Source organism: Ctenocephalides felis, unplaced genomic scaffold (assembly GCF_003426905.1).
Source record: "Ctenocephalides felis isolate EL2017-DRISC unplaced genomic scaffold, ASM342690v1 CF-g0.4_SCAFFOLD_01492, whole genome shotgun sequence".
NCBI classification, from domain to species: Eukaryota; Metazoa; Arthropoda; class Insecta; order Siphonaptera; family Pulicidae; genus Ctenocephalides; species Ctenocephalides felis.
The window spans coordinates 4,809,533-4,827,678 of record NW_020537646.1 but is presented as its reverse complement, the minus strand read 5'-3'; the positions used below and the strand labels follow the sequence as shown (position 1 = coordinate 4,827,678).

At 27.1% G+C, this 18,146-nt stretch overlaps 3 protein-coding genes across 3 annotated transcripts; 1 reads left to right on the top strand and 2 right to left on the bottom strand.

Moving 5' to 3' along the window:
* Positions 1–680: 680 nt before the first annotated feature.
* Positions 681–7,890, bottom strand: LOC113370299 (uncharacterized short-chain type dehydrogenase/reductase y4vI-like). Its single transcript, XM_026610970.1, has 13 exons — positions 7,754–7,890; positions 5,258–5,421; positions 4,931–5,085; positions 4,706–4,852; positions 4,042–4,177; positions 3,802–3,954; positions 3,590–3,625; positions 2,422–2,556; positions 1,915–2,069; positions 1,503–1,649; positions 1,275–1,416; positions 804–956; positions 681–722 (listed from the first exon to the last, which is right to left on the bottom strand). Exons 2-13 carry the CDS (start codon positions 5,387–5,389, stop codon positions 681–683), a joined length of 1,533 nt encoding a protein of 510 aa, XP_026466755.1. The 5' UTR covers positions 5,390–5,421; positions 7,754–7,890.
* A 2,334-nt stretch (positions 7,891–10,224) lies between these two features.
* On the top strand, positions 10,225–13,244 carry LOC113371512 (methionine-R-sulfoxide reductase B1-like). Its single transcript, XM_026612136.1, has 4 exons — positions 10,225–10,361; positions 11,253–11,366; positions 11,742–11,903; positions 12,880–13,244. Exons 1-4 carry the CDS (start codon positions 10,268–10,270, stop codon positions 13,020–13,022), a joined length of 513 nt encoding a protein of 170 aa, XP_026467921.1. The 5' UTR covers positions 10,225–10,267; the 3' UTR covers positions 13,023–13,244.
* Positions 13,245–14,959: 1,715 nt separating this feature from the next.
* Positions 14,960–17,243, bottom strand: LOC113371511 (serine/threonine-protein kinase PAK 3-like). The gene is made up of 8 exons (XM_026612135.1): positions 17,077–17,243; positions 16,774–16,985; positions 16,422–16,702; positions 16,182–16,359; positions 15,914–16,115; positions 15,697–15,812; positions 15,416–15,634; positions 14,960–15,354 (listed from the first exon to the last, which is right to left on the bottom strand). Exons 1-8 carry the CDS (start codon positions 17,237–17,239, stop codon positions 15,271–15,273), a joined length of 1,455 nt encoding a protein of 484 aa, XP_026467920.1. The 5' UTR covers positions 17,240–17,243; the 3' UTR covers positions 14,960–15,270.
* Positions 17,244–18,146: the final 903 nt, after the last annotated feature.

The following is an 18,146-nucleotide window of genomic DNA, read 5'->3' as shown; positions in this document are numbered from 1 at the left end:
AATAAATTATTAGAGGTAATTTAATAGAACAAATTTGAGTCTGGATCTAAATCTTGATTAAAACCACAAGTAACTGATTAACAGATTCATTACAGTGGACACAAATATTCATTAGGTCATCAAATAGATGTAATTTTTGTAATACATAAAAAGACTAGTAAACTCACATACCTTATTATTCTACCCTTAAAGTTAAAATTTAATAACGAAATATTACTAGAAATATAATATTTTACAAAAAATAAAAGAAAATGTATAGTTTATTTCTTCAAAAAGAAAATACTTCTCTAACAATTTTGTTCTGTATTTACATGTCTGTTTTAGGAAATTTAGTTTTCGAATATATGGATTTCATTTCACAATGCAAAAATATAATTTCATGTGAATAATTTAACGCACTGATAAGATAATAAAATTATAAGCATTGCAAAATATAAATTATGCGTGCCATTCAAAAATAATATACTGAATATATCTACACTTCCGATTCATAATTTAGTTAAAATTTCCTTAGTTTATTTATTTAGTTTTTCAGAATTAAAAAAAAAATAAAACAATATTTAAGCTACCAAACCTTTATTATATATATTCTTAATAATCTCAATATTCAACCATTTGTATCCTTATGTATATGTTACATAAATTTCCTTTCATTTAAATTTTGTACTATAAAATTCTTATTAAAACTTCTCTCCAACAGGTTTAATTGTAAGTTCATGTACCTAAAATATTAAACCAAAATATAAATAAATAAAAGTATCGCACAAGAAATTTTAAGCTAATTTTAATAAAAATCAACTGACCTGGACATGTTCAGGTGTACTTAAGCAGTAAAGGACAGCTTGAGAAATGTCTTCTGGGTTAAGATATGGGTTATATTTTAAAAATTCTTGCTTTTTTTCTTCATCCATTGCTGCATCGAAAATTTCCGTTAAAACTACGCCTGGACTAATACTCTAGAAATATTCATAAAAACATTTCATTTAATTTTCTTTGAAATTATTAATACTCTATTAATATAGAAACAGTAGAATAAAGTAGTATCCAAAACTATAAAGTTTAACCATCGATTTATATATATATATATATATATATATATATATATATATATATATTTTATTCTTTTCCTACTATAAGATTAAAATGAATGTCCGGATATCTAGAGCTTTGTATTTTGTACACTGTTCAGTTTCGCATTAAAAACATATTAATTGATATCCTTGATTATGGATAGTACTAATCTTTAAATGCTTTATGAAATTATAAATACTTACAGTAATTTTAGTTTTACTCTTCAAATACATCATTTCTTGACGAAGTGTTTCAGTAAGTGCAGTAACACAATGTTTAGAACCAGGATACATGTTCATCGTAGGAGGAACATTTGGAACCAATGGTATCGAATGACCAACCACACTTAAAAGTTAAATTATATTAATATATCGTTGGTAGTAATATATTGTAATTAAATTGTTAGTCTTCAATAAAATTTGCCTAGTTACCTATTTATGTGAAAAATGTGTCCAGCAACATCACGTTCCTTCATGGAATTAAAGGCTTCTCTTGTGCAAAAACAAAGTCCCAGCACATTCACGTCTAATACACTTCGTAGATCATCTGAGTTACCAGAATTAGTCAGCATATTCATTCTGTTAATAAAAAACAGTAAAATCTACAATTTAATGCAATTTATAATAAATGCTTATATATATATATCCTTATGTGCACCAAACTTTAGAAATTTAGTTAACACCAGGTACTCCCAATCATTATTGTAAAACTTATCTAACAATCAATATTAATACAATATTGAAAATAATATAAAAATCACACAATACCGTTAATGTACAAATGATAATCAAATCAATTATGATAAATCACGATATTTCATTCAATTATCAATTATAAATTCACCTGACGATTCCAGCATTATTAACCAAGACATCAACACCGCCAAGATTTTCCTTAACCCATGAAAAAGTGTCCAATATATCTTGTTCTTTGGAAACATCACATTTGCGGGCAAAAAATTTGCCTCCATTCTTCAGGTTCATTGATTGAGCGTTTTCCTGACAAGAAAAAATGATAATTGATAATTGATAATTTGGACTGGAGGCGTTATCAATTTAATTGTATATAGATAATATTCAATGATTCAATGTCAAGTTTAATTTTGTACGATATTTTGGACGAAGTATAAAATACTATAAAAATAATACGATTTAATTAAATACAAAATATGCTGGTGGATTAAACAAACCTGAATGGATTGAAACATCGAAAAAGCAAAAAAAAATTCCTTTGAGTAATTTTTTTTTATTTATAATGAAAATGTTGTTATATCAATTTATATCCATTATCAACAGTTTTAAGTTTTATTGCCTAAAAATAAATAATTTTTTAAATAAATATAAAATATACCTCCATTTTTTCCTTCCTTCTTGCCAAGCCCACGACCGTCAATCCTGCTTCCACAAGATCCTTAGTAATAGCTTCTCCAATTCCTGCACTTGCTCCTGTAACAACAGCTACTTTTCCTCGCCAACGTTCCATTTTTATTTATTTTTATTCACTTATTAAATTAATAAAAATTAAAATAAACTGCAGATTCCTAATTAATTCGTGTACCTTTGATATCACAAGCAGACGATACACTACTGAATATTTCTGATATGTGATTTATACAAGGTGCTGCTGATATATGATAAATCACAATGATGCGATGTCCATATGAGAATCTTGATGGAGATAATCACACCAAAAATTAATCTGTCCTTGAATTATATTTTTGTCAAGTCATAGTTATACGAGTTTTTGCGTGATGCCTTTTTAATATCCAGAAGTGTATACGGAAGTTATGTAACATCACTTAATATTCGATTATCAAGAGCGCGCACGCATGATTTGTAAAAGAAAGGTATATATGTATATACTAATTATTATATCTTTTTCGAAAAATTTCGCACTTATCTGCTAATAACAAAGAAACGGCTCGGCCGATCGTCGCCCAAAACTAATCGACGCGAGTCCCTTGCTGATTCATCAAATATCGAGATGACTGATAAATATATTTCAACTAAAACAATTATTTGAATTAAAAAAAGTATTACTATTTTAACCAATTTCAAATGCTGCAAGGATATACAAATTAGAAATCATCAAATTTTTTATGACTTTTTGCAAATGCATAACTTAGTTGCAAAATTTAAAAAAAGTCTGAACAAACTGTATTAGTAATGAATAATAAATAACAATAATGTTTGAAAAATAATAATGTATTTTTACTTATTTTCAAATCCATTTCCAAGTATTTAATATAACCGCAAATACGATTTGAAATATTTTAAGTCAACTCTCATTTTTGACTTTAGTACTAAAACATATGTTTCATTTTCACACTTTCGTTTATCAAATCTTCTGTAAATTGAATAATTATGAACAAAGACGTTCATTCAATAAAATAAGTTTATTGAAATGCCACATATATATTATAATCTAATAATAATATTTATTGTGAATCGTGCAATCTGGGTGTTTTAATGAGAAAAGCGATACGGGTCTGTATATATTAGCAATGCAATTTTTAGAAGTTCTCTCCTTGAGGCCTTATGATCAATTCATGTACCTATAAATAAGATAATAGATAATTAATCTAAATGATTCATTTTTAAACAAATTATAATCTAATTTTATAAAACATCTGTAGAAGAGATTGATTTAGCCACATCCTATCACATGAACTAAACTGAATTAAACTAATTTCATTTGAATTAAACTAATTATTATTTTAATATATTGTACCTGGACGTGTTCTGGTGTGCCTAAACAATAAAGCACTGCTTCAGAAATATCTTCCGGTAAAAGATGTGGAGTATTTTTCAAAAATTCTTCAACCTTTTCGGGTGTCGACTCTTTGCCAACCATTTCTGTTGCAACAAATCCTGGACTAATGCTCTAAAAAAAATAATGGCTCATTGCATTGCAAATAGAATAATTCTATTAAATAATTTCAATCTAATAATGTATTATAATTAAACATACCGTAACTTTAGTTTTATTTCCCATTTTAATCATTTCTCTACGTAGAACTTCAGTAGAAGCAGTGCAGCAAAATTTTGTGCCAGGATAAATATTTAGATTGAATCCAGGAATTTCAGGGACCCAATGGCCTAAAACACTAAATAAATATGAAATGTAAATATATGTAATATTTATTTAAAATATAAAACAATTATTGATAATGTTTTCTTCTATCTTGTTCATTAAGACGTGTTTCAGTGCTGAGTGTAATTATAATCTTATACCATATATAAGTATCTGAATAAATCTTGTTCTGCCCTAATTTCAAGTTATTCCAAAGTATCATATTTCCCATAATTTATTCTCACATTCTATTTATCTCTTCAAGTAATTACTGCACGCATGATTTGTGCAAATATGACGTCAATTGCAACACAATTAAAAAGTAATAACATGGTTGAAAGAATGTTGCACCGACTATTAGATCGTCACATTTTAAGTGTGCAGGTATACAATTATATATAATAATTTATTTTTATCTGATAAAATGTAAAAAAAAATGGTGGTAGATTGAACTAAAAATGTACCTGTGATGGCAAGGATTTAATAATACTGACAATAGTTTTAATTCAATTACAATATTTTTATGTTCAAAATCTATTAAACAACAAAAATTTAACTTTACCTATTGATATGTATTATGTGTCCAGCAACATCACGTTCCTTCATAGAATTAAATGCTTCTCTTGTACAGAAGAAAAGACCAAAAATATTCACATCCACAACACTGCGAATATCATCAGTATTATCAGGATCGGTCAGATTCACATTCCTAAAATAAATTAATACCATCTAAATTAATACATTCAGAATCATCATCAAGTTTTAAGTTTTTAAAACAAATGCGTACTTTGAAATGCCAGCATTGTTAACCAATACATCAACTCCTCCAAAAGTTTCTTTGACCCAAGCAAATGCGTCCAGGATGTCCTGCTCTTTTGATACATCACATTTAACTGGATAAAATTCTCCATCATTGGATGTATCCATTGAAGCTGCATTCTCCTGAAAAATATTAAATTAACAAATGAAATCAAACATAACCACTACTTAATATCTGATGCCTGAACAGAATCTAATCCCTGTGACTTAGTTTAAAGATAATAGGTACTCTACTGGAGCCACAAACATGCTCTTGTTTACAAATGATACTAAACCTTCAATTATATTTTCTTACTTCCATTTTCTCGATCCTCCTGGCAAGTCCCACAACTTTCATTCCTGCTTTAACCAGGTCTTTTACAATTGCTTCTCCAATTCCTGCACTTGCACCAGTCACCACTGCTACCTTACCTTGCCAACGATCCATCGTGAAATAAATGGTGAACTGCAGTTAAAGATCTATAATATTCATTATTTATAAGCAAACCTTCATAATCATAATTATGAAAATATAAATATGTAAGCTGCATTTTGAGTACAATGAATATTTATTTCAAACATGTAATGTTTATACACGCAGTTGATAATAGACTATTACACTGCTCATCAAAACAATTACGAGAAAATGTTTACTAAATATTGCGCATTTATGTTAGTGCAGTAAAGGACGTGCAGAGAAAAAAAAATTGAAGAAAATGATTTAAAAATCATTTTTACAATCTGCTTTACGGTATAAACAAAGACAATGCTTTTTGGCGTCGAATAATACAGATATTTTATTTTCATATAAATTACAAGTTGTCTTCAAGAATTTTGTCTTAAGTCATCGAACTTGTTAATTTGACCCAATAGAACACAACTATAAAAAACGTATAATTTATATTAGCAAAATAACATTTATAAACTCGAGATTAATTCATAAGTAATAATTCTTTCTAAATAAATTGATAACTAGCTATGTATCAATATTTTTTTTAATTTTATTATTTTCTTATTTATGTGATTTAAACTTGTAAAATAATAAATCAGGAAAAATATACGCCAATGTGTTGATTATGTTCACGTGTGTTTACACCTAAATTAGTTTTCGTCACGCTTACCAAAAAATATTATTATTCTTGCATAAATACATACCTTAGGATAACTAATAGTGTCATTATAAATGAAATATGTAAAACAAAATAAATTGTAATTTAATTTTTTTCTTGAAAATGTATAAATTCATTGCACATGTGCGTTCAATGAATTTGTTCATTTATGGAAATATTTAACGATAACACATAAATAATGATATTATTTATAATTATCGATTATCGAGTGATACTATTTGTAATATATTGTGTATAGTTTCACAAAATAAATGAACATGTTTGGATAAATAAATCATTCTGAATAAAATATAAAAAAATGATCCTATTTCTTTTACATTGGTGGGATGAGCCTAAATTGATGAAATAAGACTAATTGTAATGTTCATCTTGTAAGATTAAAATAATTGAAAAATTTGAGAGAAAAGTATAATTATTAATACAAATATTCAGACCTTCGTTTACAAAGCAATTTTTTTAATTCTTAAACTTTATTTTAACATTAAATAGTGCTTTATAAATATCAAAATCGTCATGCCTATTTTTCTATTTATATAAACTCTTTATACATTTTTTTTATATATTAAATCAACCAATAATGAAATAACTCGTTAGATATTCTATACACGTTTTTATTAGCTTTTATGAGCATTTATCCACTTAAAATAATATAATTTTTAATATACTATTATATTTTGTTCCAAATGTATTTTATTGAAATTGTATCATATTGATTTTTCGTATACAATATTTTTATATCCATTTCATAGCCAATTTAAATTTATACACAAATATGAGATATAAAAATGTACATTTTTTACCGGTCATTCATCTATTGAAGTATTTATGAATACTTCTGCTATAGAACTCTCACCTGTATAAAATTTTTATTTAGCAATGAAATTTGATAAATAAAGCATACATTGATTACAATACCAATCACATTGTTTATAATTATTCAACATTTAATTATAATGTTCATTTAATATTGAAGTAAATATCTAGTACAATCAATAATATTAAGGAATTTCTCGAAATTGTACTACATTCCTAAACAACATAATCAGAAGGACCAATTTGAAAATTTAACCAAAATTTTAGACCAAAATTTAACTGGTATATCTATATTATTATTATAATAAAAAAAAATTCAATATGAGTTATACGATATATAAAATATATTAATATAATATTTGAAATAATTAACAATGAGAACAATGCTATCCTTCACCCAGTGGCGGATCCAGGGGGTGGGTCACGGGGGTTATGAGCTCCCCCCCCCCCTGAGCTTGTTTTTAGATAGAACACTAATTTAGCAATAAAATTACTTTATAATGATTTTAATTATGTATTTTGTTACCAAACACATTTTATAACTTGAACATATAACTTATTATAGACGAACGGCGGAGTCAAAGACTTCTAAAATTTAAGGATTTTCTAATCGTATTGCGAATATATGTTCTATACATAATTTAATTATGTGACACCCCCTGGTGCCAGATCTGGATCCGCCACTGCCTTTACCATGTTTAATTCAATTAAAATTAAAAACTTATGCTACATGTACATAATAAACAAAGTAATAACAGCAATGTTTATAAATTAAGGTTTTAGTAATAAATTCGATTTCAAAGGACTAATTATAATGAATAAAATAAATTTTACAAATTTAATTTACAAGAAGTATTTGTGTCACTTACCGGACGCAACTCGCAGTAGATGCACACTGCAACTGATTGTGATTGTGAGAACAGAACGTCATACTGGCTGCAACATGCAATAATGCACTGAAAATTCAAACTCACGTAAATAAATGATCGGCTTGGTCTTATTTGGCATTGAAAGAACGCACACTGTCATGCATATTGCATAATAGTTGGTCAGTAACCATTATTTTGCCTTCTCAATTATTTTTAAATTATCGATTGTACATACTTTGTTATTATCGAATAGGATGTGATGCGTTCGATGTGCTACTTAAATGAGTTTTTAATAGTACTAGTCATTATAGCACTTAATTACAGCAGTTAATTATACGTATGAAATTAGACACAGTAAGGATGTCTCATTAGAATAAATTCAGCAAAGGAGTAAAGGGGTTGGGAAAAGTCTCGTGGAAAATATCCATAAGAACTTATATAATATAAATTCATGAACACAAATATAAAAACTTTGATTATACAAGGATTCGCTTAATAAGTACTACTATCAATTCAGTACATATACACATTTTTATCTTATTAATAGCAATTAGAACTTAACCAGTCCTATGAGCTGGTAAGCTGATTTCTTAATTGAATTGGCTTATAGATGGCAACTGAAACAATCCTACTAATTTATATATTAATTTATTCATTTATATACGCCAATCGGCTGTGTACAGTGAATTTATAATATAACACTAATAATTTCATAACAAACTACTAACACAAAATTTAAATACTAACATATAATATAATACCCATACCCTTTATGCATATTACTTTGGTAACATATTATAATAATTAATTGCACATATTAATTCATTGTACAGATGTACATTAAAAGTTATCATTTTTTTCGCTTAATATTGCTTACTACTTTGGCTAATTTGTTTAAAGGACTGCAATGCATGTATTTTTATGTTCTTAATTGTATTAGATCAAAGTCCTTGTCATCTATATTTGATAATTTTTTATTATTACTATTATTGGAATACAGTTAATTTTTTTAGTGATGCATCAATTCCTGGTAAGGATTATTTTCACTTAGAAACATTCTGTTATCTATATTTTCAAGTACAAACTGATGTCACTACTGCTTTACATCAAGCTATCCGGGGTCGACATCGAATCTGATCTTCCTGTTTTGAAAGTCCATAGCTCTATCCCCTAAGGAACACAGGAAAGACAAAATATAAATTTAAGTTACAGCCCAAAAAATATCAGCCATGTAAAGATTCATACAGTTTATAACATATGTTATATTAGATTATACTTTTCATTTATGCTGAACTAAGTATTTTGGCTTTGGCAATGAAACTGTTTGAAAAATAATTGTTCTAAGAAATGAATTTAATTTTTACCGCAAATTGCACCAAAAAAATAATAATTTAGATAATCATTAAATTTAGATAATCACTAATATCTATTAAAAGTTAAAGCCAAAAAGATTCTATAATATACTTTTAACAAAAAAATGTTTGTTTCTGTGTATTTTCTCTTTATCATTCAAAGTAGTCCTGGTACTATCCTTAATAACTTTAATTTTGCAACAACAATGTTCCAGGATCAATTCCAGTCTCAAACAGTTTGATGTGAATCAGTAGTTATTTCAGTTTTATTCACTTGAAAATATAGATTTTAATATGATTTCAAGTCAAGTCTTCTGAGATCTTGCTAAAATATTATATATATATATATTAAATATTTCTCTTTGAAAAATTTAATAATAATTTTATACCAAAAAGAAGGGACAACCATTTGGGTTGTCGTCGAATAACACATTATAATACAATATTTTTTGGCGAATTTTACCGCCAAGGATATATATTTGATTGCAATCAATGCAATCAAAAATCAATGCATGCAATTCAAAAATCATTCAAAGCAGTTTTTGTTTTTCTATCATTTATTAACATGTTTATAAACATGTTAATTAAAATTATAATCTTCTATTATCAAATTAAAGCAATTTTTTGTGATATTTATTAGAAGTCTAGAGATAAACTAATGAAAACATATCGCAATTCATTCGAGTGATGATGAAGAGGCACTTTTAATTTAATCATATCATTATGACAGAAATTTTGTATTTATTTAGTTATTGAACTTCGTTTCTAATAGAAAGATTTGCAACTTATATATGTACATAATACGCATTGTGTGCCTAATCTTTGTGTACAAATAAGTTTTTAGGAATGTAAATTTTGCCAGGTGATTCTACGATTTTTTTAGTAGTGTTGCTAAAAAAATTCTATTTTTTATTAAACATCTAATCAGGATTTTTTGAAAAATAACATTTGCTCAAAACATTATCCTAATTCAATCCCATTACCACTGGAGCTCTAAATGTAAATCACGTTTGTAGATAATTGACGACACACATTCTACACCGGCAAATTTAGTTCAGCACATGCGTAATATTTCCTTATATACGTAGTAAGAAGTGACATTTTATTTTGACGCACATTTCTGTCGTAATTGAACATCTTTTACAAAATAATATAAACTGAAATGTTAAAAATTACTAGAGCTGTTTTAAGAAATATAATACGTACAAGTTCCGGATCATCTGTCGTAACTTCTGGAATGGGCGATATTAGTTCCGGTATGGTGTAACACACATACAAAAATAGACATGACTTGAATCACAAATCACATGACATAAATAATTAGAAATTTTTGTTAATCATTTTTAAACGAAACTGCTTCTGCACAATATAAATGGTAAAAGATGTATTTTAATTATAAACAAAAAATAGCTTTTTTAACAACAATCTATCTGTCAAATTCAAGAACTTTGACTCAACTGAACTTGGTTGTAAGTTATATTTAATTTTTCAAATTAAAAAATGGCCGAACTGGGATTCAAAATATATAAAAAAAATATATTTTTTTAATTTCGTTTATATCTGAATATAGTTTGCCTGTTAAAAACCTATTTTGTTTATAATTATAAAAACATGATTGCATATGGAGAAAATTATGATTTTCATATCTGCATATTTTACACAGAATGAAATTACGCATAAATAATACGTCTTGATTCATATATAGGTCAAATTAAAAATACCACTTTTGATTGTGTATTTTAAGCATGTGTTTATTTCAAATTTAGCTTGGCTTACATTTACAATATACATTTGGCAATCGATCTGATAAACTTGATCTTTGTATAAATATTTGACATTACTGCCCGACATTTTTTTTAAGTATGCGGCATAAAATATAATTTGTAAATTCGCACAAATACTTCAACAATATTAATCAAACAACTAATACACAAACGTAATTCTTTTAATACTAAACCACCTCCCATATGCATTATCGCAGAGATTGACATTGAGCTCTATAATTAGAGTTAGATCACTATAGTATCGTCATCGCCATTCATCGATACGGTAAAGTAACCTTTAAAAATAGTTTGCTGTTTTGTGGCCGAAAGTAAACAATAATAACGTTAAGTACAAATATTAGAAGTGAAAAATATTGTTTTTAGTATCGAGTAAGAAATTAAATACTACCATGGAGGATAAAGAAGCTTTGAAAAAGAGGTTAACCTCTATTCAGTATCATGTTACACAAGAAGCAGGGACCGAGAGACCCTTTTCAGGTATGTCAAACTAATGTATAATTATAATTTCACAAAAAACATCTTTATTTTTGGTACTTACATTTTTTTGCATAATTTCACTTTTCACTATTTATAGGTTAAAATTGAAATTAACCTCACATATTAAAATATTAATATGATAAAATATATAAAAATATTATATTTGATTATAATGAAGTTGGCTGTTTAGCTTTTTAGATAACTTCACTATCATAACAACTAGCGCTCAAGTTATTATATTTAAATTTACAATCAGCAAAATGCCCATGTGCTAATTTTTATAATTATGACTCATACCAATTTAATCATAAGAATTAGTCAATTTATCAGATATGTATCTAAAAAAGGTTTTTACTTTAATTAAATCATTTCCAGGATGTTATAACAAGCATAAGACTCCAGGCACCTATCTCTGTGTAGTATGTCGTCAAGAGTTATTCAGCTCTGATAATAAGTTTGATTCGGGCTGTGGATGGCCCGCTTTCAATGATGTACTTGAAAAAGGAAAAGTTACTTTACATCATGATACAAGTCTAGGTAAGAATCACAATTTTTATATGAATATTGTTTTCAAGTGCATATATTTGATTTAATTAATAGAGCAAAATTTGTGTGTTTGCTTATAAAGTTGAAGAGAGACAATTTGGAATATATAAAACTTAATTGATTAGTACATAATTTGATTGACCTAATATTCTGCCATTCCACATATTATATATGGCAACAATCATTGGCCGTTTATAATAATTAGAATATACTTCCAAAACTTGAATTACTCTTCTGATTCACTATCAGTTGCACTGCCGAAAAACTAATTAATTAGCACATTCCAAAATACAGAATTTTATGAAATATCCAAGTTCTGGTCCTCTTCAATATATTTATATACAACAACTATTGATCAATGTTTCACTTGCCAATTTTGCTTTTTTGTTTTTACTAGTTTTTATGTTAATATAAAAGCATATTATTTTAAGATTTGCATATGTTATGTTCCTCTCAAAATCCTTCCATATTAATTCACTATTCCTGCTTGATTGTGATTGTTGTGTAGTGTGAATATTGTAGTATCACTTTGTAAAATTATAAATTCCATTAACCAATTTATAGAATTGTACTAATAGCATGCCCTTGCTTGTTTTACTTTCTTTCCAAAAACAAGAAAATACGTTGATTAACATTAGCATGAGTTTAGTTTGAATTACTCATCTTTTTTCTGGTGAAAGTTAAGAAGAAATTTCTAATGAGGTTTGTCTGTCTTTCCTTCATTTCATTTTCAATCCTCTCCTATACCAAAATCATGTCTTGTGTGAATGCTTTTATTATCTTATTGGTATTATTTTTTTTCCTTTTATTAACAAAATCTATCCATTATTTGTTATATCTGTGTGAATGTCCTAATAATCTGTGTAAATATTTCATGAATGATGAAATCCTTTTCTGTCCAATATCCCATTATCCTTCTTACCGAATAAAGTTGGTAGCAACCTCTTATTGCTGATATCACGGCCAGATATGGTACGCACCGAAGTCCGCTGTGCAAATTGTTCGGCGCATTTGGGTCACGTATTTGAAGATGGTCCAGCTCCTACCAGGAAAAGATATTGCATTAACTCAGCAGCCATGGACTTTGTGGAAAAGGAACAGAAGAGCTGAAATTATGAACTATAAATTGATATATTAAGAATATACACCTAACCCAATGGAAGATTCATAATTTTGAAACATTATGCAATACAAAAATATTAATAGACTGTGCTTACTTATTATTCGGACTCTTCTAAGAAATGCTTGCAATTTTTTTCAATGCTGATTCATTCATTAACATCTTCTATGGATTAGGTTTATAGCTAGATTGAAAAATTGTTAAATTGAACTTCCATGATAAACATGACATTTTTGTAACTAATAATTTATATAACCAATATAATATAATAATGTGTGCTAAATATATTTTTATAAGATAAAAGTTGTGTTAATTCCAATCTGATAAGCTAATACTTGTTATGAATATAAATTATTCAATATGTACTTAATATACTCCTAGAAAACATAATAAATTATGTTAAATAATTAAAACATGTATTTAATTTTTATGTATTAACGCAATGCATGTTGTTATGATAAAAATATTTCTTTCATTAATTTGATTTAGTTACTACTTGCAATTAAAGAAATTTATATTTTCAATAATTTATTATTAACTCAAAAGCAATAGAAAATAATATTAATATAATTTTCAATATACAATATTTTATTAATTTTTTATGAAACCATATACTATCAGAAAATACTATAAAACCGATATATTGAAAACAAAACTTCTTAAATATTTTACATTAGATTTTACAATAATTACTATTCATTATTAACATATCATGCAAAATAATTATATGGTATTATGTGAAAAAATTGAAATTTCTATAATTTTTTCAGAATTTTGGAAATTCTAAAAGTTCTCATTAAAATATCTATGAAGAAATAAAATTATGTATGGTACATCATACAATTAACAGAATACTTTATTATTTAAGTGTGAAAAAAATCAATAATTATGTATTATGTTTTCAATTTTTGAAGTTTTAATATATTTTTATTATTTATTATTTTTGGTTAGGCACATTCTGACAATAGCCGCAGCAGTCAATTAGTTTTAAAAATACATTCTCATATGACCATTTCATACCAAAAAATATACAATGCGGGGTCAGAATGCATATAAATAAACATGGACAGATTAAAAAAAAAACTTATTTCTTGTAATAATATAGTTTCATAGTATTTGTCCATATTTTGTACTATTATATATTAAATCAATGCTAAACATATTTACTGATGTTTAATTGAAATATAAATCTATGCCAGTCTTTTTTCTGACTTATACTCAATATTAATTGTGACATTCTTCTTAATCAAATTAAAACCAGTAAGCGTATTTACATTATTGTTAATACAATCGAAAACTAATATAATAAAAGCAACTTGTTTAAAATTATTCAATAATACTTTGAGCCTTTACTTTTTTGCGACCCTGTTCAAATCCCACATTCTTACAGAAATGAAATTCTTTGTAAATTGATTTGCAGTTGAAGCTGGATAAGTTTAATAACTAAGTTTTAATACTTTTTTCTGTTGTATATACACATTTTTGTTCGAGCTTAAAGTTCTTAGGTTTATATGTACATTTCTGATTTTTTTTCAGTACATTTACATAAAGGTAAATCTATCACAGTCCATATAATCTTGTTCAAAGATTTTAATTATCTGATAGAATACCTTCAATCTGCACATTGTCAAGTGATTTAATAGTATGCTAAATATTATAGAAATGAGTTAGCAAGAGTATGATATACATTTGCTTAAAATTTTAAAATATTGCTGTGATCAATAATAGTAAATCTTTCATCTATTGATATATAAATATAAGTAAAAGAATTTTATTCAATTGTAGATTAATTGGAACTATTTTTTTAGTAACAGTCGACAATATGCAGAAGCTTTTGCAAATAATTGTCAAAAAATCATTAATAAAGTTAGAGTGATAATAAAATAAATTATATAAAATATAATTCTCTTTATCGATTCATATACTTTACTACTGTCTGACTATCATAGTTAAAAACATACTATAATAAAAATTGTGGAGAATTGGTAACAAGACATCTTTCCAATTTAGAATAACAAATAGATCTTACCTGTTCCTTTCCAAATTTATAAAAACATCAAAATACACACATATATATCACATATGCATGAACACTAGAACATTTCTCTCATTTTAGAAACTTATTAATCATTGGTCCTTAAAAATATTTCATCACTATATCTCACTGTTTATGTAAATGGTTGGATTCCAAATCAGTTGATATTAAAGCTTAAACACTGAACTAATCTAAAAGAAATGCTAATGGCCTTTTGCTGCTTCCTTAGCTGCCATTATAAGTGGTGTTAAACTTGCTAGCGGCCGAGCCAACTTCAAAAATGGGTGCTGTAAAAGAAACATAGAATAATATTGTATTTTCATTCACTTCTGTGAAGAAGAACCTTACCTTTAATAATTCAAGTGCTGTGGCTCTCCTTTCAACTTCCACTTCTAAACATTGATCAAGAAAATCCCTAAACACAAGACTAAGTTTTTCCTTTTCCTTAATTTCTGGTTTACCATTAGTTGCTATAAGGTATAATGCTTTTAAAGGGTTTTCATTTAAATATGGAGGTTCACCTTCAATCATTTCAATCGCCATGATTCCTAGTGACCATAAATCAACCTAAAAAATAATTAAATAATAAATAATACTGATCATTAATATATTGCTTTTATAATTTGTACCTTAGGCCCATATAATTTCCTAGTAACAACTTCTGGTGCCATCCAATAAGGAGTTCCAACCATTGTTGTCCTTTTATTTTGTTCAGGAGAAATTTGTGCACAAAAGCCAAAATCAGCTGAAAACAGACAAATTTATTATAAAATATATTTCTTAATTCATATGTCTGCTTGTGTTTGCCAGAATTAGATTTTTACTATAAATAAAATAACAGCTTACTTAATTTAACACTTCCATCCAGTCCTAGCAGTATGTTATCACTTTTTATATCCCTATGTATTACTTGGTTAGAGTGTAAGAAATCTAATGCTTGGAGAACCTCTCGACATACAGCAGCAATTTGTCCTTCGTCCATGCAAGTTTCAGTCACAACATCAGTCAAAGACCCTCCTGGAAGATACTCCATAACAACCCACAATTCCTAAAACAAATATGATGTGATAATTTGCTAATACAAGAGAAATTGTTGGTAGAATATTATACAAACCTCTGAAACTAGGTAACTATCCAAATAATTCACAACATTAGGATGTTTATTTTCTCGCATGACCAGAATTTCATTTATAATTAATTCTTTCTTAGGTTGTTGGGCTAAATGCATTTGTTTTATAGCCACTTCCATTCCAGTACTGGTTTCTATTGCAGTATACACAGTTCCAGAAGCACTAAAATATTAAAATAATAATATTAGTCACTGAAACAAAATTTGATTTATATATTACCTTACCCTTGTCCAATTTTCTCCATTCTTGTATATTTTCTATTCGGATCACCAACACTAACTATAGTCCTAAGCCTTTCTAGAATTTCTTCATCTGACATTTTTTTAGGTCGTGTTTGTTGAGGCACGCGTGTTTTATTTGTGGGAGTTTGTTGGGCGGTGGTTGTAAGAGTATTATTACTGTTTGCCGTATTATGAACAGGTGATACTGCAGCATTTTTATTATTGTCCAATGTTGCTTTCAGCGGCAGAAGGGGTGTTATGGTTTCTTCAACAGGCTTGGTATACTAAAAAGCATTATATGCAGTATAGTCAAAAAACAAATGGCATAAAATTATTTTTAGTTTCATTTACTTACAATAGATTTAGTTCTTTCAGGACGGCTAGCAACGGGTGGAGCTGGAGGTTCGTCTAAATCACGATTTTCTGATATCCTATAGGAATCTGGTCCAGAATTAACACTACTTTGAACCGGTAGACTACATGGTAGTAAATTACCACTACCACCTTCACTATCTGTTGGTGTTGTACTGCTAGGGGAACTAGAGCTTACACGGCTCAGGGAGGAACCTAGAAAAGAATTATTTTCAAATAAAAAAGTAGATAACTAACCATAAGAATATAAAATTTCATTTTATAAAAAGTTTTATTATTTTATTACCAGAATGTGTGGTTGTATGGCCATGTGTCATATATTTGGATGTGGGACTCTGCTGTGAATTGTCGTACCATTTTAAAACATCTAAAACAGCTTGAGGATTTTTCTTTTGTTCTTGTTTTGTTATAGTACTAGATACAAGTAATTTAGCCCAGTCCTCCGGCATGCCCTGTAAAAAGCAATTCTCAGACTTGATAGAAGAAAAAAAAAATCATACACAAAAAATTAGACATTGATAAAAAAAGAAACAACTTCCATAAAATTAATGTATTGGGATAGTAAGTTAATAAATGAATAACAAATTAACACAATACAGCAAATGATTCTTATGGATATTCCTTTTATGATATATTTAGAAAAATAATATATCCTGATTAGTCTATCCAACACGTAGAAATTAATGGAATATATATCTTCAATGTAAATTACAACATAAAATCATGCTGTCAGCAAAGGTTAGTAATTATTTCATAGCAAACACTTAACAATCAAGCGTACTTACTTTTAAAGGCAGCTTGAAACAAAATACATTAAAATCATTATGAACGCAGTAACAAAAGCCAATTTCAGCGATTAAACTAACATTAACAATTAGCTAACAAAAATAGAATTTAGCAGCATTTGATATATTAGATTATTGGTGATAATTTTTCATATTATTCAAACTACATTATGTTAAGTCAGGCATATCACTGTGTGGTTATTTCTTTGGTATGTGAATTATACGTAATATTTGATATAAAAATAATTTGTAACAAAGAATGTGTGTATTTATATATGTAAATAAATTTTCATATACTTTTTGCATGTATGTTCACATATATCAAATGTTAACAATTTAAATATATACATTTCAATGTTTCATATAAATATATATGTGAGTACATGTAGAAGTAAAATTATTTCCATTCATTTTTTGTACGATCACATTATTGCTGGTTATAATGTTAGTCATGAGGAATGCAAATATATTGAATATTTGTACTTCTAGAAATTAGTATATAAAGAGTCTTAATGAGTGGGATACTTACAAAAGTAATAAGTATGAAACTCATTTGAGTAATATTTTAGTT